Here is a 26,275-nt window from a genome sequence, read left to right on the forward strand (position 1 = left end):
GATTATTATACACTTCAAGTGTATACCTTGTCACAAAATGCTGGAGTGTAAATTCACCTTGCTAAATGCTCCACATTTGCTATGGTTAATTTCTCATTCTATCAAGAACTTACACAGAATTTTTGCATGATGGAACAGTGCCGCCATGACCAGAATTACCTATGAATATTTCACATGCGATCATTCAGGAGGTAAGGCATCGCAAATAACGGCACAATTAACTCTATGCCTCCTATGGAAATTGGCAAGTTTGGGAGATGCACGCTTTTAGCTACATGCTTCTAGCAAGTGTTGAGTCCCAAATACAAAATTCATTGCTGAGTACGTAAAAATATCTACATAGTTAATCTTCCCATGTTGGAGGCACAGTCATGTAACATCAGCACATCTGTGATCCCAAGACAATGTAATATTGTGTAATCCTCACCTATCAACCGCTGTCTTAGTTGTTATCTCATGTGTGAACACACCCTCGAAATATCAACAAAAAATACCATTTTGAGGCAGCTGTCCAGTGCTAACATCTGTCAGGCAATCTCCTTTAGCACATGAAAGAGGGTATTATTCATGATAGTGACATGGAATGAATGCAAAGAATACAGAACACAAGAATGTGCATTATTTTCATTTACTGTTTTTGCATTACTACCAACAAAAAAAAAAATCAAAATCAAAAGTAACATTTTGGTTGGTAAATTAACTTTTTGTGCACGCATTGCATGCTGCATGAAATTTCAGGAAAAAGACATGTATCTTTCAGTTACAAAAACATATTTTCTAATTTTTGAAGCAGAAAAAAAAACCATACAAAATATCATTTAAAAAATACCCAGATAGCAGCCCTAGTCTAGTTATGAGCAGGGATTTACATTCACTTTTAGAATTCTTGTGTGCTCCTAAGGCACGTTCCTGTCTTCTGCATAAGTATTGATATCACAACATGACATAATACGCATGACAAAAGAACTATGAATCCAGTACTGTTGTGTGTTGATTGTCTGTTGCAGCAACGCCAGTTCAGGAGTGCTCATGACGTGGTAGGGACATTACGAGAGAAGAGCTGCTGCAGCAGAGATGTGGAGGGAGCCTATGATGTGTAAAGCCGCTGTTTCCCGTGATGGAGGAATGATTTCTGTTGCCATGGTTCCCTCGACTCTTCTCCAACATCCTCAACTCCTCTCCAATGTTCTCATTCCTGGCCTTTTCTGGGTCTCTTACATCATATCAAGCTGAAAAGGATGGGGCAAAATACAAGGGACATTTTATATCTTGCAATTCTGCACACTTCAAACACCCACATAAACCCTTATGTGCTTAGCTTAACCCGTTGAAGACAAGTACAGAGAATACTCGGGCAGGTATCTTTGGGAAATGTGTGTTAGAGCAAAATCCGTCCATCCTAAAAGGGTTAACTTGCCAAGCTTTATCATCAGCATTCACTAATCAATCACAGCTTGACCTATCAAGGATAATCATAAAGTTTAAAGCAAGCCCATTCAGATATGGCAATGTGCTGGAACGCCATGGTGACACATTAGGGACTAAGGGGATTGGGTAATCTCTTTTCATTGACAATTAGTTTCTAGACATCTGTTTCCATTGGCAAAGAAAGCATAGTAAGGATTACGTTACAACGTGTTATTACCAATTCACTAACATTATGATTATCTGCATGACATTGTCATGTTTCATACTTCAGAAACTGAGACGGAAATAAAACAAAATACAAGTAAAATATCGCTTCATGTCTTGTTTGATTGATTGATATTGACCGCGAGAGATCAAAATTGCGACTCGTCAAATACTGCCGTTGCATTGTACTGTAACCACTGCTGTGCACTCAGTGCCAGTGACAAGAGCTGCACCAGTCTTTGACATTGTCTCACGAACTGACTTTAAAAGTTACAGTCCGTTGCGATGATTGGAATATGTCTCGTTGTGTTTTTGCACGATATGGTTGAAAAGGTGTTCGTTTTGAGTGAGATTTGGCACTGAAAATACATGAAAACATAAGGAAAACAAAAGTCATCCAGTCGATGTCTGGATAACAGAGAATCTGGATAATCAATGTCCGGATAATCGAGGTCCTACTGTATATACCGACAACTCACATCATAACAAGTCCTCCAGACCAGCAGTTTTCTTTCATTATATCAAAATTTCATAACAGCCACAGGAAATTTGGCCCCATAGACTTTAATGATAATGATTTTGGGCCCTATATCGTAATGAAATGTCATTATAACCATGTTCATTATAAAGGAAGCACCTTGTACATGTACTATATGAACCTGGTATATGATGAGGTAAACATATACAATATTATAACGACTTCTTATTGCTGCTCTTGGCTTAATGTATGTACAAGGTATTCCAAAGAGAATAAACACAAGAAACTCACCAAATCATCTGCATCTTCCTCAGGCTCTGCAGCGGCTGGCTCTTCCTCCATTGGCACTTCCTCCTCCTGGATAAACTGCAATCGAACATGGCAACAAGATTAAAGAGCACATACTACAAAATGTAGTGATTTGATCGCCATGCCATTAATGATACATCCCAACGTTTAAAAAGATATTTTTATCCATGCTCAATGAACATCAGAACTGAAGGATCCTGTTGTTTCTTTCAGATTATTTGCATGTAAATGTGTGGATTTCGCTACGTTTCTTCAGTCTTCTATCTCACCTCTGAAAATCGTTGGAATTTAGTATGAGGCTATGAATATCCTTACAGTTGGTATGAGGCAAGAATTATCTTCAAAACTGAAAAAGATTTGGTTGGCAACTTTTTTTTCTACACTAAAATTTGGCAGGAGAGCACAGAGAAGTGTAACCTTAAAAAAACAAAAGTTGATATAAAAGTTAAAAATTTTTAACTTTTATATCAACTTTTGTTTCTTTAAGGTTACACTTCTGTTCTTCGTTTACTGCTACAACTACTACTTCAATAATAATAATAAAGTTTGTGCTGACCTCACTTGATATTGCTTGTATCAGCAGATAAATGCTGGAAAAGTGTGGGAACCGCTTCTGTGGCAGCAGATTAGCCCAATTGCACAATTCTATGTTATTCAAGCCAAACTGTATGCCTAAAGATTAAAAAAAAAAAAAAAAACCACTGTGAGAGAAACCACAACTATAACAACAAAGGGAAAAAAATGTCTTCTACAATATTTACAATGAGAGAGAGAGAGAAAAAAAAATACATACCTTTTCGGCCTCTTCTCTGGTTACTTTACTGTCGCTGGATTCAGAGCTGTCTATAAGAGTCACGTTATCTGAAATGTTAAACCAAAGGAAACATACTTTACACTGTAAGGCCCATACATTCAATTGCACACATTTTTTTTTTTTTTTTTTGGTTCTATCAACCCCGTTGATACTAGTCCCAAGTACTGTAAAATGCGATATTCTCGAACATTCAAAGCATATAGTGTAAACAAGAACTTCCGCATGCATTTAATTTCGCGAATCTTGGCTCTCACGAAATTCACAAAATTAAAATGCACGCGAACATTCATTTTACAGTATACTCAGGCAGGTGTCTATGTGAGATGGGTGTTGCAAAGGTCTTCTCAAATAGGTACTGTGATAGATATGAAAGACACGATTGGACGGTCACCCATACCAAAACATAAGGTTTAAGTGACCCCAAAATGCCTCTCTGCACCCCCTCACGGTAGACCGTCCCCCTTCCCTACCCCCCTCCTTACCCCCTATAACCCCTCCATAAAGGCTCCTGTATGTTACCCTAACACTCACCTTTGGTCACGTCCTGCCAGAAATCAGTCTTCTGAAGCTCCTTCAGCTCCTCCTTCAGCTTCCTGATGTAATCATTGAAGGTCTCCGGTTCACTCAACTGCAAATCGACAATACAATGATACAATGTTAGTGGTTCATGCGTAGAGGGAATACTGAAATGTGTTATAGAAAAAGCATAGGACTATGCCATCCACGCCCCCTGTTAAGGCCTTAAAGATACCCCAGATTCCCCCTTGTGTAACATTGATGTAATGTTGATACAGTAGTCTCTACATAATCGGGTAACGCTTAATCAGATACACCCCTTTCATACCTGGTAATTGATGTACAAGTTGAAGTTTCGATGCGAGTCATACTCGCTGGATAATCAGGAAAGCATTTTAGTTAAATGGTTGGAAATTTCCCAGATAATCCCTTCTACTCTCCATTTCTCTCAGAAAGTTTGTAAAATGGGTGTTGATATTACATTAAAATCCTGATAAGATCTTAGATGCCAATAGACGACAGAGACTTAGGTTTATGTTTTAACATCTTAAATGTGTAGTGTATGATCAAATTTGTAACTCTGTGTGATGAAGGTGCGGAGCAGCTCTCCATGTTGTTCTGTACACAAATTTCTCCACAATTAATTTTTCTCAAAGATATGGGCATTGATAGAACTTATCTGAGGAGGACACACAAAAATGTACAACTCTCATTATACACCACGAACGGGTCGGAAGAAAAATTTTGTTTGAGAGAAAAATTAAAACTGGTGAAATTTTGTGTACAAACTAAATGGAGAGCTGCCAAACAAATGGATCACACTGAGATGCCAAAGTGTTGGCATCTCTAAACTTTGACAATTCATGTCTATTTATGTGTCTGATTTATTCACCAGATATTCATTAACTGATCTATTGGGCACTTCTTTGATTTGTCCGTTTTAATGCAAAGCAACATAATATCAGGATGAAATTTCCTCTTTAACCCATTCCATGTGGGAACCTGGTGGCCTGTGTATTGACTCTATGGGGATTTCAGAATTCAGTATGGAACCGGGTAATCTGATATCTCAGCACGCAGGAATCCTCCATCTGTGGCTTACCTTAATGGCCTCCTCGCGATAGACTCGGAGACACTCGAGGGCTTTGGAGTAGAGCTGAGCTCCAAACGACTTCCGCACCAGCTCCAGAACCCTTTCACCCATCTGCTTGGCAGCTGCCATGGGAAATGATCATAATAATTATGTCCATCATCAGCATCAAGACAGGATGGTAGAATACTCACGATGATGAAATCAGTTTAGCATGTTTTCTTGTTTGTTAGCTTTTTATTTGGAAAGTGCAGCGACAAAGATGTTCACCTCTATGCCTGCCAAGTTGCACTTCAAACCAACTGATAGCTACAATAACAGCATTATCAGTAATTAGTTGTTGTTGTCGTTGTCATGAAGCTGACAGCAGTTAGGCTTGAGGGGTGTGCAGGGTGTTTCTCGCAACACTCACAGAAATCTGTACAGCCTTGCAAACATTGGCAATTTAAATACAATAAAAAGGGCTTAAGATTTTGTAACTTCTCTTTAGAAATTTCTTCACAGTCAAGACAGACAGAGAAGAGGTACATAAAACATGGCAGCATAGTGTGATGTAACTTATTAAAGGACAAGTTCACCTTCATATACATGTGGATTGAGTGAGGGCAATGATATTAGTAGAACACATCAGTGAAAGTTTGGGGAAAATCCGACAATCCGTTCAAAAGTTATGAATTTTTAAAGTATCTGTGTACTCACTGCTGGAGGAGAAGACTACTACAGTGCATGATGTCACATGCGTATAACAATATAAGGAGAATAAAAAGAGAATTTCACAAAACTTGACTCTTTGAATAAAGTGCACATTTCTTCGACATGTTACTGACATTTGTTAGGGGTAATATTATTTCCCCTGACTTCTGAAAGAGAGAAGTCGAGTGTTCTTTTATTATGTGAGAAATGTGAGAATATCTTGAATTTTCTTTATACTTTCTTTATATAGTTGTACTCATATGACATCACAAGCTATAGTAGTCTTCTCATCCAGCCGTGACTGAGCAGAAACTTCAAAAATTCATAACTTTTGAACGGATTGTCCGATTTTCCTCAAACTCTCATTGATGTGTTCTACTAATATTGCTGCATTCACTCAACCCACATGTCTATGAAGGTGAACTTGTCCTTTAATCTTAGACACGTTTATCCAAAGCAATAACTATGCAATTACTGGAAAAAGGTGACTAATCTACGTACATATTGAAGAACATACAATCGCAAATATGCATACACAAATAGATTATATCATATAATTACTATTATTATTATCATTATTGAATAACGTCGGTGAAAACCTACCTTCTTTGAATCTGTCTTCGTCCTTCTGCGAGATCATGGCACGGAAATCGCCGCACGGATCAACGGTGCCAACCTTCAAGCAATAAGAAGACAAATAATAATAATAATAATAATAATAATAATAATAATAATAATAATAATAATAATAATAATAATAATAATAATAATAATAATAATAATAATAATAATAATAATAATAATAATAATAATAATAATAATAATAATAATAATAATAATAATAACAACAACAACAACAATAATAATAATAATAATAATAATAATAATAATAATAATAATAATAATAATAATAATTGAAAGTGTGTTGAAGACTGAAAGTATTCCTTTCAGCACATGCCTTTGAAAATCACCAAAACATTATTTTTTTGTCCTCACTCAACAGCACTAATGGCAATGATACACAAAATACCAGTTACTATATATTTTCTTCCACAAGAGAGGCCTAATTTAATATATGCAGAAGGACCAAAAAAGGGAAATGCTTACGTGACAGTCAAAACAAATCACTTGAAATAAAAAAATTAGCTCTTGCAAAAATGATTTTTTTTTTTTTTTTTTGCCCAGTTCAACAAATGTGGATCTCAAATGCAAATTCAGCCACTTTCAAGAGAGTTGAATTTGAGATATGTGGCGTATACAGTACTATTCATATTGTGTACATTTTTTTTTTTAAGGGAGCAGCAGATGCCCCCCCCCCCCCCCATTCCATTGCCCCTGTACTAATACATATGTACTTCTTGTGCAAGCACTACCTACTGCTACAACTCCTATTACACCTACTACTACTTCTTCAAGTAGGATAAATGCTATTTTTATTACTACTACTGCTACTACTGCTTGAACTACTACTACCACTACTAATACAACTCGTCGGGTGAGAATGATAAATGCATTAAAGTGCCCCGAACACTGTAGCTTTAGTGGCAACTTTTAATAACGCCCTTATCATTCTAAACCAATGAACTATTCTTACCACTTCTACTACTGATACCATTAAAAAGATTTGCTGTGGCGAATCTCACCTCGGTCACTGCACCCTTGGTCATTCCGGCCAGGGTCAGATCACCATCGTTGGCATCATCGTCCATCCTGGCCTTCTTGGATGCAGGCTCACCATTGGTCTGGTCTCTGTCGGTGAGGAACACCACTCTCATTGTTAACAATATTACCAAGAGAAAATTGATACACAATCTGCACCATAGATCTTACAAGTTCAGCAGTTACACTGCATCAAACATCAGGCCTTTCATGTATTTACCTTGCATACATTATTGGTCATGATGGCCATGCTTTGTTGCTATGAGTAAAAAGTCATACAGTGATTTACACACGGAATGTTTCGTGAGTGGAAATTCTGTGCAAGTTTTGCTATTGACCACAATATCACATGAATAATAACTCAGAAACTTCTTTGGAGATGTCAGATTTTGTAGAAAAGTATTTTTATTAATGCCATTGTAAACACATTCACCGAAATTGGCCCAGTATGGAAAACTAAGCACACAAAAGTTTCTACTCTTACGGGGAAATCCGAACTGGGAAAAATGTGTCTGAATTTGTGAACTCAAACAGGGTCATCACGGCCCTAAATTGAGAGGTCAGGTAATAGACAGCAGGTCAAACTTTTGTTATTATTCATTATTTTATCACACTTGCAATGATGTTATTATGGAGGAGATTCTTGGTCATTTGGTACTGGGAAACAGGAAAACACATTTCATTATTCAAAGGAAACTCAACAGAAGCACTTTTATATTGAAGCATTAGGAGGTCTCGTTTCATTTTGTTTAACTCAATGGCAATAATTAATAGTTTTGCTTTGTTTTATTTCACTCCTGGAGACCATTTTATCAAGGTCTATGTGCATGTTTGAGCACTCTCCTTAAGCATACTCCATTGTACTCATGCCAGAGGAACGCTCAAACGTTCCTAAAGAATATTGTGCCATCCTGTACCCTACCGTACCATGCCAAAAGTGGACCCCTTCCCGATGAGCTCCAAATGCTTACAGTACTCTACTGTACCATGTCACCGAGTGCCCGGGCGAAAAGTGGTCCAAAAGCATACCGTACCAACTGTTGACATGAGAAGAATGCGCACATAAAACACTACATCATAATACAAGGAGTTAATTCTTTTGGTTAGGGACACCTGTATGTAGCATAATTTATAAGCCCACCAGGTGCATGACCCTGTTTGGAAAAAATGTGTGACCCTTCTGACTCGAGTCAAAAAATAAGTCCTGAGGTACGTTAACTCCACATAGCACTCAAACGCTCCTAATCTGGCAAACGTACAATACGATATGGTTCAGTTCACTTTCGAGCGCTCGAACGCAGCCCACCAGTCTTCTCAAACTTGGGTCTGGGATGCGGTCCAGGCAACCCTGCGACTCACCCTGCCTTCCACAGCGTGTCTCCCGTCACATTCTCCTTGGCCTTGACCTTCTCCAGCTTGAAGAGACCTTTGACCTTCTCGACCTGGGGCTCGCAGCGGACGGCCACCGCCCTAGGGAGTTGCAGGTAGCTGGCTATGGCCTCTTGGATGTCCGGCAAGGGGTCATCGGGGTTCAGGGCACGGTGCATCAGACACTGGACAGAACACACAGGCAGAGAGGAAATATGAATGTTAGTTAATCAAGATGCAGGGGTAGAATACAGTAGAGTCTACTGATTAAATGCATCCACCTGTTTCTAACATTACAATGGCATTATCGACAAAGACTTTCACACAAGGAAATACATCCTGCTTGGGGCTGCATCATGCATGGAACAAGTGACTCCTTTCTATCACGTCTACAAAATTTTTTTGTCATGTCGAGGATACTGGGCAGGGCAAAGCAATCACATAGCCTTGATAATTGCACTGAAGAACATTGTACTCCTCGTGCCAGTACGTCCACAAATTTAAGAATATTTCTAAATATTAGGGACTTAAAAGTCGGCTCAATGCACTTTGGGAATGCACTATTAATTCCTCAATCCCAACCCCACTCCCATGTCATCACAAATATTGTCTTTGCAATATCAATTTTTGCATTAGTTACACAACCAAAGATCCAAATCCAGAAGCCAAAAAGTAGTCACACTGCCAGATTATGATTAACTCTCTCACTTCCTGATTTTTCACTCCCATATTGTGCTTTGAATGCCGATTGGTATTGAAAAGCCCAGAACTTTATACACACTACCCATAGTCCCTGGCACAGAAAGGATTAAACCAGTGAATGAAGTAGGACATGGACCAAATTGAGAACAGACCACACAGAAATTTATCACAGAGGTAAATGACTGGCAATGGAAGGCATTGAATGGAATGTGAGAGTGAACAATCCATTCAGTGATCATGCTTTCACACTGATTTGGGTGCGTTCACACTCCATGAAGGTAAATCTATGGGGCTTACCTGGCACAGTCTCTGGGTATATGGATTCAAGGTGTTCTTGGGTTTCAGTGGCTCATCCTCATCTTCATCCCTATGGAAATAAATTAAATGTAAAAAGTATCAATTATTATCAAAACATCATAGCATGGTGATGGAAAGACTATTAGAAATAACCAATTAACTGCACAAATCAATGAGTATCCCATCCCTTTAATACAACATGTGCTCTCTAACATAAAAAAACCCTGTTGATTCTTAATCTATCTCTATTTTGCCTAAAAAATGCCTAAAATGTTGAATCACCATCTTAATCAATGCAAGAAAAATCAAACATGTATTACACATGTATAAAGCTTTCTCATAATAGATGTTCCAGGGCAATTATTTTTTTTTTCTTTTTTTTTGCAAAAAGTGTCTCAAAGGTGCCAGTTAAGGTTCACTCTTCCTCTCCCTCCTGGTTTTGAAATATGGTTAATCCACATGCATGAAACATTTTTACAATCTCAGATCCTAGCAAAAAGAATATGAAATGATTTACTAGATACTAATGCCTATATACTCACTCCTTGGCATTCATTAAGTCCATCTCATCAATTAGACCATCAATGGCTTCCAACTGCTCATCTGCAGAAAAAGGAGTCCAGAAGTTTACAGAAGAAACAAAAACAAAACTTCATCACAATTACTTGATTACCCTAGATAGCAGAAGACTGTTAGCCACTACTAGCAGACAACATATCGTGGAAAGAAATTCAACTGGAGAGGTAACTGTGTTTAATTGTAAATCATGGATATCTTGAATTAACCGATACATTGTTTTGCTAAATCATGGCCAAAAAACACATCTGCACACACACACACACACACACCCAAAATATGTGGTGCATCATCACGACACCCACTTAAAGATCATAAAATGAAGGAAAATGAAGGAAAATGCAAATAAAGCTGACTTTGGCAAATATCTTTACAGATTTTTAACACTAAATTCTTTTTGAGAATATTTTCCTTGTAATGAAGCAGAGCAAATTAATTGAGAGCTTAGCATCTGACAAAATTATATCTGCAAAAAAAACAAAAAAAACAAACCTAGAGCACTCGGCCAGAGGACCCGATCGAGCACATGTATCCCCGAACCCCCCCCCCCCCCCATACCCCACTAGGATGATTTTTTTGTAGGTTAAACCGTTGAATAATACGGCAACTGGGAACCAATGTTTGCTATTTGGGTGTTTTTCACCACAAACTGTTGTGTCTTACTATAGAATGACCACTCATACACCCCTCCTTCGCAAGTCTGCATAAAATCCAGTGAGTAACAATCAAGTTATTGCATAAATAAGCATTTTTGCAAATTTTGTCCTGATCAGGGTGATCTTTGACCCTATAAAAGATAGAACAGTGGGGGCAGCAGTATCAATATGTAAAGGTGTCTAGATTTGACTATATGTTTACATACCAAATTTGGAAAAAAAAAACAAATCAGTCAAGAAACACAGCCAGGATATTATACACAAGCAGACCCTGAAAAATTTACTGCTTCGTGTATAAAGACAGAACAAGCGAGGGCGCCACCATAAAAAACAAGAGGCATCTTCATTTCACTATAATGCACCTTTTTGCCAAATTTGAAGAAAATCTGATTAAGAAATGTGGCTGATAGAGTGCTCACAAGAAAATCTCTGCGGCAGACGCGGCGGCGCAACGAGGCAAAATCCATAGTATCCACCGAACTCTGTTCGGGGATACAGTCACATTCTGAACATTGTATGGCTTTTGTGATAGCGCATTATACATGTATATCAGCACACATACAAACATACACACATACGCACAAATGCACACTTACACTTGCATCAGCATACATACACTATTGAATGAGTGAGAACAGGAAAAAGCTGCTGATGCTGTTCACTCTCTTTCTTTCATTTACGGGGAGACAAAAACTGAACTTACCAGTTGGCTTGCACTTCTTGTTGTTATCGAGTGAGGCGAATGTGTACATTCGTAGATCCTCGGCAAAGGGAAGCTCAATGTAAAATAAGGCCTGTGAAGGGAAACGGACAAACAGATATTAAAGGGTAATCAACCCGTTGAGGACGAGTCCCGAGTATACTCGGGCAAGTGTCTCTGGGTAATGCGTGTTGTAGCAAAATCAGTCCGTCCTCAATGAGTTAATGATACAGACATGTCCTGTATTCACGGTGCATTTTGCAGCATTTTAATCTTCGCAAAGTGCTCGGGTCAACCAATATTCACGAAAGTAACCATTCGCATTAGGCATCCTGTAATGGGCCTAATACTGTCTCCAAGCTGGGAAATCACTATGCTTTTCTCCAAAGAGGGAGAATACATATTTCTTATTCCTGCTTTGTGGTACTCAAATGCAAAATTATAGAACACCCAGTCATGAAATTGTTTGACAAATCCCAATTAGCAAATCATTACACCCATGAAATATGTGATCAAGGAGGTTTAAAGGGTGTGTACAGTTCTGGTCGAGGTGAAGATTTAGCTTTTAACGTTTTAAGAGATATTCAGAAACCACTCTATGAGATGTCAAAGAGCATGCGGTTCTAAGGGGTATCAAAAGTTTATTCTATGAAAATCGGTTTTGAAATGGCTGAGATATCCAAAAACAAGGTGAAACAAAGAGATACTAATAAAGTTGGGGCATGTCGCCTTTTATTATTAGCACTTTCTTGGATATCTCAGCCATTTGAAAACCAATTTTCATCAAATAAACGTTGAATCCTTCTTAAAATTACATGCTCTTTCATATTTCATAAGAGGCTTTTCATCATCTCACTTAGGAATGTTCAAAACATGAATCCCTACCTCAACCAGTACTGTACAGTCCCTTTAATACATTGGAGTTCCAACTGGCTGCAATTATTCAAACAGTTGTCAGATTTCTACTGATGTACAAAATAATTCCACAGGTGCACTTGTCCCTTTGATGATCGATGTTCCACGCCGCCGTCTTGCTGAGCAATCTGAAGATTCATTTTGAACATTATCATAATGTTGGCCATATTTTGCTTATTTATTTATTAAATGAAATGAAATTTTATGTATTGATAAAGCATGTAAAACAAAAGTCAATTCCGTCCAGAAATTTGCGCAAAAGTGTAAATCAGAACTGTATCATGTGAAAATGTTTAAAACTGTACCATCCTGGAAAGCTGCTTTTATCACTTTTCCGCTTAATTTCCACAAATGAAACTAATATGGAATAATCTTCAAGTATAATTCTTTATTGATAGATATATCAGATTAGTGCCCGGGTATGCCCAGTCGAGTAATTTTCATCTTTATTTCAGCATTTTTTGCTCAATTTCTATTCGCGCATCCTCGTGTCTGTACCACCTACCTTTTATAAGAAGGGATAGCGAAAAGTAATTACCATCACAAAGACATATCTTCCTTTGAAAGTGACTGGTGATTATGCAATGAGACACGAGTCAATTGTCTTCCTATCTGCGTGGCAGATCCCATTTGGCACATGCTTCAAATATTTCTGAGCGGCGGCATCGAACATCTAGTAAAGGAAATAAGACAGTTGTGACTCCATTCTCTAGAACCTCCTTGATGTGATCGTTTTCCTTTCACATCCACCAGCAATAGCAGATTCTAGGATGCAAGAAAACATCTGGTAGGAAGGGATTCTTCCATGTAAAACTATGCCACAGAAATGACGACAGGGAAATTCTGAAATACATTGTAAAAGCTGTCATTTTCAGGGTGCTACATAACTTTATTTTACCACTTGCCCAGTCGGGCAAGCAGATTTTCAAATTTGCTGTGAAACACTTGCCCGAATAATAATTTCACTTGCCCAAAAAGAAAGTCCAAAATATAAGGAAATAATATAGAAAATCATGTGTAAGTCAAGGGCCTAATAAAACACTATCACTTGAATAAACATCACAACAAACTTGGTCTGATCAAGTGTTGCCATTGAAATGTATTGGGGCTTCTTCATGTAAGTGTTGGAAAGTTGCTGAAATGATGTGTTGCATCATTAAACAGCCATTATTGTTGGGCTTCTGTATGGTTGACTTTGTTGTGGGTTTGTTGGGGGGAATAAGTGAAAAAACGATGTCTTCAAAACTTTTTTGCTTGCCCATTCGGGCAAGCATTTGTTCTCATTGTTCAAAAACACTTGCCCGAATTTGATTTTCACTTGCCCCGGGCAATCGGGCAAGTGCTTATGTAGCACCCATATTTTCATGTACAGATATTTTTGTGAACGAGGTCACATACATTTTTGAGAGACATTTCTGTGCTTTGACACTGATGCTCTCCTTCACTCCACCAATTACTGTACCTTGCGATAGTTTTGTGTGTTGTTCAATTTGTGTCCTGATCATGATTCGCGAAATTGCATAAAAAAAATTAAGCCCTTGCAGAAATAACAGCTCTTACAGAGTACAAAAATCTTGATTGTTGTTGATGTTGTTTGTGATGAGGGCCGACTGCTACTGACCTCATATTTGGCCTTAATATGCGGGACCAGGAATCCGATGCGAGGGTTGCTGCTAGCCGAATACGCCCTTCTGATGATGGCCACAGAGTTGGTCTCATAGAGGGCGTTGGTCAGGGCGGAGAAGGCCATTGCCGCCGCCTGGTCATCGGGCTGTGGCACAAAGATGTACACACTGGAACCCATCTGGTGGTGCTTCTTGATCTAGGTATCCATGGTAACAGATATGAGAATGGGAGGAGCTTTGTAAGGTTGTTCTCAGATATCGGTACTTGAAACACTGAATCTAGTGCCCTCGTTTGCAGGAGTTGGCAGACGCATGCCAGCCAGAGGCTTTGTGATTTCTTGTACAGTGTAATGATTGCAGTAACCATGGCAGCAATCTCGAAGCTCACAGTCGATTGGTTATTTCGCAACTGCTGCCATGGTAACTGCAACTAATCCAAGCTGCAACTGTGCTTTTAAAATGTTTGATAGGGAAGCAGCCCATGTCATGGCCCTACTGACCATGGTCAAGTATTCCTTTGATGAACAATTTCACAAAATAGAACTTGGTCACACACGAGGGACATTACGTGGAAAATCTTGTAATATGAGTATCAAGTTGAGCTAAGATTAAAGACAATCTTTCATGAATTATTGAGAAGAGTTGAGCAGCAATATGCTGCCTTGAATGGTTCAGACACTTCTTACCAACACTTTTGTCTGCGTTGATGAACTTTTATTGATTCGTGTATTGGCTACAGATAGAGGCCATTAACCATATCATGAAAAAAAAAAAATGCATGCATATGAAAAGAATGAAGATGAGAACAAAACAGGAAGAAGCTTTATAATATCTGCCCTCTCCATTAGGAAGTCCTAAGGAGAAAGACCAGAAACACTTTAACACTGGTGTCTACCACTGGGCAGCCACTGCATTAGAATCATCTTATGGCAATTTGGAGGATGCATTTATATGTTATATAAGGACCATCATCGATGCAAAAACTGGAATGAAGAGTCAACCGTATAGTGTCAGGTGCTTCCAGGAAAACATGAGGTACAAAAAAAGGTTGACTTACGTTGGTGTCCTTGGTGAACCCCAAGACCTGCATGACCTTCCCGGGCTTCTGGTAGTCCATGTTCTTCTTGTCCTCCTCGGAGATGGGGATGATGTCGTTGCCGTAGCGATGGCCTGGCGATGGGGAAGGAGGCAAGGAGACAGAGGGTTGGAGGATGGCATATACATGTATGTACATATACACTCATTGGTCTTTCGAGAGAAAATACCCTATGGCTTTTCGAATCTTGCCCCTGAAAGGGTATGAAAAGCAATCAACGGACTAAAGACCAGCAAAGCATGCAGTCCAGATAACACCAGCCCGCAGCATCTCAAAAATCTGGAGATGTGCGCATGGAGGCTGCTTCTACTAGTACTGAATGTCAAACATCAAGCAAGGGTGTTGCCCATAGTTCCTCAAGGAAGGCATTATCCTCCCCTTTCACAAAGGTAAAGGCATCAACTTTATCGGACCCCCCCCCCAAAAAAAAACAAAAACAAAACAAAACAAAACAAAACAAAACAAAACAAAACAAAACAAAACAAAACAAAACAAAACAAAACAAAACAAAACAAAACAAAACAAAACAAAACAAAACAAAACAAAACAAAACAAAACCAAAACAAAACAAAACAAAACAAAAAACTACCATGGGATCACACTCATCTCCATCTTGGGCAAGCTCCTGGAGCATTGCATAAAACTGCACCTTGAACAACAGCTCTCATCTCCAGGTATACCTGACGAACCTCAATTTGGGTTTCATAAGGGATATACCTGCCAATTTTTACTTCATTCACTCTTGAACTTGTCATCGAATTAAACAGTGTCTCCAAGAAACCCACTTTCATTGCCTTTCTTGATGCAGAAAAGGCTTTCGATCAAGTGTGGCATCAGGGACTTCTGGGAAGACTCAGACCTGCTAGCATAGATGCATGTACATTCAAAATATGTACGATGGGATGGCAAGAAGAGTCTACTGGCAAGAGAGAATCTCGTCGTCCTTCCATATCACCCAGGAAGTTTGTCAAGGTGGAGTTCTTTCCAACTCCCTCCACACAAGATTCATCAACAATCTCATCAAAGAGCTATGCGATAGAGACTTCCGATGCTCCTTCCCTCAATAGATACTCAAAGAGTTATCCTTCTGGCAGATGATGTAGCGCTGCTGAGCTCTACACCCAGAGAACTCCAGGAGATGCTTATGGTGACACAGTCTTACCCTGAAAAGTGGCATTACAAGATCAACCCATCAAAGAGTGCGATACTGGTGATGAATTGAAAAAGATCTGACAACCGACTGCAATTGACAATGAGTGGCTCAACCACTCAACAAAAAACATCCTACGAACATCTCAGGATAAAAAAAGTCTGGGACCCATCTTGACCCAGCTGACTCCATCATTAAGACAGGGCTGAAAACCTTCTAATCCCTCTCTAGTACTGAAGACAATACTCTTTGCCTCATGCCCTTGCAATCAGCACATCTATGGAACACCTTCGGCCTACCTCGCACTCTATATGGGGTGACCATATTACAATTTCTCATAAAAGCATGATTGCCTAACTTGATTAGGCAAAAACACATTTATCCAAACCGGTAAATTGGTCTTCCAATAACTTCTGTGGGTGAAAGTGTCTATCTTCTAACCAGTCTAGTCCCAATCTCCTGACGGATTGACCTTCATAAACTCCTTTTACTGCTTTGGTCAAACCCTCAACCTAGACTACTCAAGGTATGAGCACCATACCTTCCTTCACACTGTTAGCTGCTGTACCCAACTTTTTCTGCTGTGAAGTTCATTCTAGCTGAATATGACCTGCCCAAGCTTGATGAAATATCACCAACCAATGCCATACCTCCACTGGAAACAGCTCATTTAGAACAGCAACACAACAGTGATACACAAGGACTTCAGAAAAACAATCCCTCTCAAGTCCTCACTCACCCTCCAGACGCATTGGACCCACAGCAACCTGAAACTACTCTACCCTTTGAATGCTCTTTCACATATCATCTATCATTTCATCCTTAAACTTTACATTAATCGTTAACTTCAATCCCACCAACCCTGCTCTTTGAAATATTAAATATTTTATGAATACATCCGATCCATACTAAAGACTTATTTGTGAATTTTATCTGCCAATCTCTGACATAAATGGAGGCCCAGGAGTAAAATTAGAAGATGAAAGCACCTGATGAGATTCAAACTCAGTATCTCCAACTGAACTCAAGAGTCTAATATTCCTTATGCCACAGTGGCCAAACACAGAGAAACTTACTCTTCACCTGCAAGCGAAAGAAACGGACAATACTGGCATACCTTCCACCATGTCCTCGCTCTCTACCTCCGTCTCCTCGTCGTCGTTGAGATGCTTGGAGCGGATGGTCTTGGGCGTATACTCCCGGTTGGGTCCCTTCTGGTAGGTGGACTTCCAGCTCCGCATTGGGGTCTCCTTCACCTAAGGGTGCAGAGAAGACATCACGCATCCCCAAATAATTTATAGCAACAGGGACTTTTCGGTTGTGTGGATGCGGATGCTGTTCCCGTTCTAGAATTGTGGTACCGGTCCACTCATTACTTTCACCTAGTTAGAATTTACTTCCATATTCAGTATGCATGTTCATTGTTGATGACATGAGCATCATGAGCCCATGACTTTACCCTCCCCCAACGAGTCAGCCTGATTTGGTACTGAACATTCAGGAGAACCTAGACCATGCACAATCCCTTTAATGATGCTGTGATGTCGCAGTCCATGTTCTGAACATGAATTCTATAAAAAAAAAAAAAAAAAAAAAAAAAACAATACTAATGGCTGCTACATACTGCAAGTAACACTATACATGATTCATTCCTAGACCAGACACTTTGGACAGTGTCACACAGCTGATGGAACATTACAACTTTTACATTTGAAAATCATACCATAGATATTCATACAAAATATCATAACATCTATGACTGACGGATGAAAATGTATAAATATATCATTCAATTATGTATATCTATAGCATCATAAGTATTAAAACAGAATATGAAAATAAAAAATAGGACTCATAAAATATAGAAGTAAGAATTAGAATAAGAGGAGGTGTCTGAAAAATTCATCTCTGGTCAACAGCCAACTTTTCTCTCCGCCCCCTCACCCCCCCCCCCCCCCCCCCCCTCCACTGACATCACTATATGAACAAAACACATGGGAACACCAGAAACACAAGGAAAAGTAGAAATTACGCGGTGCGTAATATATGTCCCCGCTGGAAGTAGCATTTAGTAGCAAAATGTACAATATAGGTAAAAAGATCAAGGTCAAAGGTCAAAGAAGTCAAAGGTCAAAATTCTATGTAGAAGTTTTGAAGCCCTCAACTAGTGCCATCACATAAAGCAAACGGAATCGAAATCAGGTTAGAAATGGCGAAGGAGTAGCATTTTGTAGCCAATGTACAATATAGGTAAAAAATCAAGGTCAAAGGTCAAAGAAGTCAAAGGTCAAAATTCTGTGTAGAAGTTTTGAAGCCCTCACCTAGTGCCATCATATATTAAAGCAAACGGAATCAAAATCGGGTTAGAAATGGCGAAGGAGTAGCATTTTGAAGCAAAATGTACAATATAGGTCAAAGGTCAAGGTCAAAGGTCGCAACTGAAATTCTGTATAGAAGTTTCAAAGCTCCCATGTAGTGCTATCATATAAAGCAAACAGAATCAAAATCGGGTTAGAAATGGCAAAGGAGTAGCATTTTGAACATTTTGATCACACACAGACGCACGGACGGACAGACGGACACACAGACACACACACGTACGGAGCCCGTTTCATAGTCCCCTGCTCGAACTCGTTCGGCGGGGACAATAATGCTTTGAAGGATATACATCCCTTGGCGATTGTCCATACAGAAATCAGGTAATAAAATACTGCCAAAGGGTAAACGACCAGGGAAAGATGTACAACAGGTACACACACAATGTGCATTGTAAAGAGTGGAGAAAGTGAAGAAAAGCACCTTGAGGTATCCTGACACCGGTATCTTCAGCTCCGACCCAATCTCAAGGTTTACCTTCCATGGTGTAGGGCGAACAGCTCGCTTCTCAAACATGGTGACGGCTGGTATCACTTCCCTGGTAACAAAGTAGTAAGTGGAAAGGAGTAAATCAGATATCTATGTCTAGACATAACCTTTGAGCACCAAAATAATGGAGTGTCTTTGCTACATAGACATCTATCAAGATATACTGTATTTAAAATGAGAATGGAAACAAAAAAAGAACATTGAGATCATAATTCTTGATAATTATAAACTTTACACCACAGCGTACTTGCAAAAAATAAAAAAGTGCTTTACAATTTAAGCTTATTTCATCATTCTGTTGATACTCCGAACATCTGGCCAAGATTCACAAAGGTTCTTTAAACTTAGACAGGTACAAATATAGACCATGGTCTTGGTCTAACATAAGCATGAAATAAGGGTACCTTTGACATGTACGTTTCAACGTACGTTTGTCGCTGGACGTCTGTTCGCATAGGCCTGTTTGTCAATCGTATTTACGCAGAAGAAATTTGCATAAACTATAGTTTAAACTGAAACCACCTTCATTAATTCGGGCCAAATGGAAGAAAGAGGAGGGGGATGTATTGCATCACACCAAGGAGAAGTTACACAACCCTCCACAGAGAACCTTCATTCTGCCGAGATAAAGCCTAAACTTACTGGAAAGTGTAGTTCTGCCCGTCAACCTGCTGGAGGATGTGTTTAATCAGCTGCTCCCCTGCCCTCTGTTGGGGGGTCTTTGCCTTCTGCGGACCACCCCCTCGGCTGTTGGAGCTGGTAGAGGGTCTATCGTGGTCCTCACTCTCATCTTCGTCCTCTTCAAACTGGAGTCCTCTAGAGGGGTGGGGAGAGGGGAGAAGTGTGACTCCAGAGATCAGACCAAGGATTACAGAATTGTTTTAGCAAAAGCAGTATTATTCAAATTCATGAAATTCTTCCGTCAAGAGGTTTTTATGCAACTGATTGACAGACTGCCCTACATCGACATAAATAAGCACTGAATTGATCAGTTAGTAGCCATGATAAAAGATGGCTAAAAATCATGGCTTCTACTAAAGCACTGATCGATTCAGTACCCATTTACATCGATGTAGGGCAATCTGTCAATCAGTTGCATTAAGGCAGTATCATATTATGCACAACTGGATGAGAGTAGAGAAGAATGTACAAGTCTTGGTGGGTCCACAACAGGAAGGTACATCATTGTAGCTGGAAAAAAAAATGACTGGTATGATGAACGTATCAAAATTATCAGTACCACAGTCATTCAAATCTAGAAGGATTTGATGGAAATAGAAAGGTCAATAATATTTCCTCTACTTATTTCCTACGCATAAAAGTTGCAATTTGATTTTCAAAGTGTAACACATGCTGTTCTGAAGGCATTTGCTGTCTCCTGAAAAATATTTTTAATACAAAGATACAACAAAAAAAAAACCTTGGGAAGGCTCTAAAAGACTACAGTCAACCTCACATAAGCCAAATACTCGTCTACGTCAAAGGTCTTCTCAAGTCCTCTTCTCTTTATATTCTATTGATTTTAATCCCTCATGAGTTGAATTTTCTGCAAGTCGAAGCTCCTTCTTCAGTCCAAATAGATTCAACTTAGGCGAGGTAGACTGTACAGTTTTGCACGGCCATTCCATGACACGGTCCATTGTTACCCTGAATGCAATGTCTTCCAGGGAGACCACTAAGAATGAGAGAGAAGACTTGAAAATCAGAGCTGCCAGAAGCTGGTCTATAAATGAACGTGCGTGAAATTTGACACTGCCAGGGCCTGAACCCAGGCTTTTGTCTGCAGAGCGGGATCCCTGGTCTTTGTACCCAAAGGACTCACATGTGATTGACTTCGGTCTTCATGGACTTTAGCCCTCCGATGACCTGCTCGAGCTTGTCGTCAGCGAACTCTCCTCCTAGGTCGGAGAAGAGGATGATGCGGTTCTGTGTGAACTTTGCCCCCTTGTCGCTGATGGCGGTGTGGATCATGTCCATGGCAACGACCAGCGCATCAATGCCTGATGTGCGTCAGGGAGCAAACTTGTCGTCAAGGATAATCTCAGCAGGAATGGCATTGCATGGTGACTTTCAACGACAACATTTTCATATGTCCATTGCTAATGATATCATCTGCAAATACCTGCCTCAGGGCTGCACACTAACCCATTTCTACAACTGGTCTGACAGACAGGTCAGACCAGTAGAAAAAATGGGTTAGTGTGCAGCCTTGAGGTACCCAGTAGGTACCCAGTTTTTCCATTTTTTTACTGGTAAACTCCTAAAAAAGTTACTGGTCCAACAGTGATCTTTACTGGTGAGGGACCGTCGGATCAGTGCCAATGTGCAGCGTTCCCTACCTGTATATCATATGACACGATACTTTCCATCGTGACTTTAATGATTTGATTTATGAACTTAATCTGCTGTACAGTACAACTGAAGTGTCATCACCTAGGCCTAGGAACATAGAATACTATACAGTGAACTTATCTGTAAGTTCACTAATGAACTCATTGCTGTATTGATGAGCATGATGACTTCACTTGTCACCCAATTTACTTACATTTATTTTACTCCTAATAAATCACTCACAATCACCTTTCAATCTCATGCTATATTTTTCCACAGTGCCCCATCTGTGCTTTAACACTAAAAATGGGAAAATAATAATAAACAAGATATACAGCTGTACACCACATAACAAATACCTGAAATAACCCGATCAGCACATCAACACAAAAAGAGTGACCAAGTACAATGCAGCATAGACAGATCCTAACGAGAATGGAAACTTCACATAAATCCAGTGACAAGCTGCATATTAAGAAAGTCAAATGTTCAAATGCACCATTATTAGAAAGCTGGAGCACTGATGTACATCCACACATGACAAACTTACTACTTCACAATACAGATAAAGGGTACGGGGCTTTTGGAAAAATGACACCAGCATTATACAGAACAGTCTTCCCCTTTACACTTAAAGGGGATAGCTAGTAACTGATCAGTGGGAATCAGTGGGAATGCTGAGGGATGATTGTTCCAATCCTTGTGGGATTCATTTAAGAGTACATTATATGTCTATTCTTGTGTGAAAATTATTTGCTTCAGAATGGTCTCATATTCAAGTAATGTGCAGTTTAATGTTTCCAGGTAAGCGTCCCTGGTCAGTGACGGGGCATTAATCTGCACATTACTCGAATATGAGACCGTTATGAAGCAAATAATTTTCACACAACAGTAGATATATTATGTACTCTTAAATGAATCCCACAAGGATTGGAACAATCATCCCTCAGCATTCCCACTGATTCCCACTGATCGGTTACTAGCCATCCCCTTTAATATATAACAGATTTTGATAAATTTATTCAAATTTGCATTAAAAGGTTTTGTTTTTGATAAGTGATATTGATAACTGTATGCCACTGTTATATAAACACTGAAATTTTTGTTTCACTGCTAAGCCTATCCTACGGTACAAGGCATTTTCAAGAACTCAATATCACTATTATTGATTTTCCATTATCAACATTATCATCATCATTATTATCGTTACTGTATAAGCTGTTATTTTTGCAAGGGTTTAATTTTTACGAATTTCGCAAATCAGTTGGACCGCGAATTTAACAATATGCGAAAATGTCACCATGCACTAAGGTGATAGTGCGCTTATGAAAGCCTCTGTATCAATTTGTGAAAATAACATCTCACGAAAATGTCCATGACCTCCTCATTTGCAAAAATATCAGTACACGGAAATGACAGCGTATACAGTATTATCATCATCATCATCATTACCGTCATTACACTTTCAAGGCTAACGTTAAGAGGATACAATCGCCAGACACGGGGCTCGGGTGGATGTTGGTACGGATGTGCTGGATGAAATCCAGGTCGGCCATCTTGAAGGGGCGCTCCTCCGTGATATTCTCATACCCCTCATCGCTAAGACGGTTGGCGGTACCTGGTGTACCGAAGAGGAGGAGGGCGATCTCATCTTTGGACTCTGCAAGGACCTATCAAGACACCAACAAATGCAGATGAAGAATAATTCTAACATACTCAGTGAAACAGAAACAAACAAACAAATTTAAAAAAAAATTAGAGGAGGGACTTACCTGCTGTTGAGCAGATTCTGTATAATGCCACAGTATTGTAAAACTAGAAATTTTCATGTGCATGAAAGTTTCGCCAATTTCGTAAGGAGCCAAGATTTGCAAAATGCAAGCGTAAGTTTTTTGTCTACACAACACAATGGATGTTAGTGGCAATACGCTAAAGTTTCATGCCATGAATATTTCTGGTTTAACAGTAACAGTAACAGTAACAGTTTTTCATTTCTTCCTTACCGGTCATACTAAATAAATCCATCTCAACTCGTATTTGTTTCCACCCATACAGAAAATTTCAAACAGCTGTGTCCAGCTCATGTTCTGTTTTCTTTTTTCAAGCAGTTATTTCACACTGAGAATGGTAAAGTTCATTGATATCCACTGTGATATCCATGCACTACAACTTTTATTGCCACTGTATTTTGTGGGCTGTCATGGGCACTCCTGTTTCCTTGCTCAATCTCTGCTTTATGAAGCGAATCTTGAATTTATAAAATATACGTCAAATGAAGATCACCATTCGCCAAAAGATTATTATCACATACATACAATGCATTTTGGACTCAAGCATAGAAATGTAGAATATATAGACAAAATGCCTAGTTAGTGGACTCTACATACACTATTAACATGCTGAAAAAGGACAAAATCACCCGAAACATATGATTAACAGAAGCATTCAAATAAAACACAACACAACAACAAAAGTCAAAAGAAAGGCTCACCTTGCGTTGCAGGATCATTGTAATGACATCACAAGCTGTCTCTAGACTGGTGCAGTGCCCTGGGGCAGCCTGGTTCATGGAGGGCCCTACATCTAGGCAGATTACAATGGCTTCCTGTGGTGGAGAATATAAAATCGACTCGCATTTGCAATTGACTCACACTGTACCAGTCGCCCAGTGTAAATTACCAGGTACGTACTTGTGGTGGAAGATAGTATTTCAGTAAATCAATCAAACATCCCATTTAATAAAGAAAGAAAATGAATGAAAACATTTTAATATCTAACAAGCAGATAGATTTCTAGCTACATTGTAGGAGTATACACAGCCCTGTTGCTGCACACAAGTGTCGTTCGCACGGTGTCTGGCCGGGCTATAGATTTCAGTCTTTGCACTACCCAGACAGTTTCATACCTGGTACTCCATCGGCATTCTCGTACTTCATTGCACAACAAACCCTTAGGACTCGCGAGAAAGTGCATGCAGAACAGTTTAGTACTGTGATAGGCAGGCAGTATTCTCAAGAAAACTGCACTCAATAGTACCAACAAATCACCATTGATCAGAGAAAAAGGTAATTCATCTTACTTGCTTCTTATTAATTGCTTGCCTAAAATGTTAATTGCTTCTTGCAGAGGGAAATCACTGTCTTTGCGTTTACACTAGCCTGACTGACCAGACACCGTGCTCCACACAGCCTCCCCGTGCGCCAACACTTGTTTACTGACACTACAGCGACAGGGCTGTGTATTATAGTTTCGTCTACACTACATTACTCATTAGAGACAGTACAAGAAGAATGACTACAACTTCCAAGGAAGATGAGGACGATGAGAAGGAGGAAGAGAAGACGAAGAAGAGGAAGAAGAAGAAGAAGAAGAAGAAGAAGAACAACAACAACAACAACAACAACAACAAGAACAAGTCACTACAGTAGTTTACAATTGTTAACCGAAAGATCAGTCTGTATCCGGTCGTCGGGGATATGTTCGGCGGGGACTGCGTCTGGCTTCAGCAGTAATCACGGATCCCCTCCTATAGAAAGTACACACGGAGGAGAGTGATAACCTTAAAAAAAAAAAAAAGACTCCTCCGGACAGACGGATCTTTCTGTCAATTCTATACATATTGTACCACCGCGCAAAATAACACACGGAGAAATTTGCGACTCCATTTTAGTTCGCTACTACGCGTGTAATTATAATCTACAGGAAAGAGTTCGTTCACTACACGATTCAACGACTTAAGGAAGAAGGCAGTCTTCCAGACGTGAGGGAGTGACCTGAGAAAATACTAGAATCCACAAGAACTTTACTGATTAATGTACACATAGCTTACCTTCTCTCTACTACCCATCCTTTGCGTATTCTTCGCTCTGTTTCAGAGTCGTTATTAGCTTCTAGACAAGCTGCTTTGTACAAGGTACGAGACACCTACTACCGCTGCACATACAAACTGAGCACAATAAATGCACCAAACATGTGCCTTATTATTTTCCGTAGTATACCTACGACATTGCGCTGTGGGGGGTGGCGCCAACCTCGCATCTCAAAAATGTCACTTAGAATCTAGCCCATCCCGAATGTTATCAAGGAGAGCGGAAAAAAACCTAAAAAAACAAAACGGTAATCAAAACACTCTAACAAGCGGAATTGCTTTTCCTTTGACATGCCGTGATAGCTTCATTTTTGGGTGAACAGTAGGACATCGATTTATTAACTGATTACCTGTAAATTACTTTTTTTTTTGGAAGGATTTTCACCGAAATTTCAGATATACGAATTGTTTGTTTTTACAGATGCAAATTTAAAAAAAAAAATGCTATCGAAGTTTCTGCTTCCATTTCATTCATGATAAACTACAGAAAAATCGAGTAATAGGGTCATTGGCATATCTTGATTAGTGGGAAAAAAAGAAAGAAATGAGCTTGGTTTCATTGCCGGAGGTCCACCTCAAGAATTACAGATATTTTGTTATTCAAAATGTTGTACCTTAACCCTATTTTTTTTTAATAGCTTGTATTCCCCTCAAGGATCCATAAAGTTTTTTTTTTAAATGTCATAGGCCCTTATAGGCCTACTAGTGTTGCCTTATAATCAAGTAGTTTTCTACCTACTCTCTATATTATTGAACTGTGCATTTATGTGAACTTGTGTAAATATGCCCTATGTTGTTGAAAAAAAAAAGAAAACATTTAGGCCTATACAGTCTCAAACACTGATCTCAAAATCTAACCACCAATAGGCACCATACACTTTTTTATCAAGCTATTTTATACTTTTCATTCATTTACAGTATGTATAATCTATACT

At 39.3% G+C, this 26,275-nt stretch overlaps 1 protein-coding gene across 1 annotated transcript; it reads right to left on the reverse strand.

The window, feature by feature from the left end:
• Positions 1-759: 759 nt before the first annotated feature.
• LOC139736442 (X-ray repair cross-complementing protein 5-like) lies at positions 760-25,397 on the reverse strand. Its single transcript, XM_071647192.1, has 20 exons — positions 25,302-25,397; positions 23,964-24,077; positions 22,962-23,142; positions 20,964-21,141; positions 19,784-19,957; positions 19,076-19,190; positions 17,394-17,532; positions 15,088-15,200; positions 14,027-14,227; positions 11,494-11,584; positions 10,101-10,161; positions 9,559-9,628; positions 8,551-8,744; positions 7,176-7,281; positions 6,136-6,208; positions 4,852-4,964; positions 3,765-3,861; positions 3,213-3,280; positions 2,402-2,476; positions 760-1,229 (listed from the first exon to the last, which is right to left on the reverse strand). The coding sequence occupies exons 1-20, from the start codon at positions 25,317-25,319 to the stop codon at positions 1,215-1,217; spliced, it is 2,196 nt and encodes a 731-aa protein (XP_071503293.1). The 5' UTR covers positions 25,320-25,397; the 3' UTR covers positions 760-1,214.
• Positions 25,398-26,275: the final 878 nt, after the last annotated feature.

The sequence above is a fragment of the Diadema antillarum genome, unplaced genomic scaffold (genome assembly GCF_040938485.1).
Source record: "Diadema antillarum isolate AM-2024a unplaced genomic scaffold, OU_Dant_1.0 seq00000647_RagTag, whole genome shotgun sequence".
Taxonomy (NCBI): domain Eukaryota; kingdom Metazoa; phylum Echinodermata; class Echinoidea; order Diadematoida; family Diadematidae; genus Diadema; species Diadema antillarum.

Coding starts and splice junctions, on each gene's coding strand:
- LOC139736442 (XM_071647192.1), bottom strand. Junction 6,209..7,175: donor CCAAGGGTGCAGTGACCGAG/GTGAGATTCGCC, acceptor TATTGCTTGAAG/GTTGGCACCGTTGATCCGTG. Junction 4,965..6,135: donor CGAAGACAGATTCAAAGAAG/GTAGGTTTTCAC, acceptor TTCCCATGGCAG/CTGCCAAGCAGATGGGTGAA.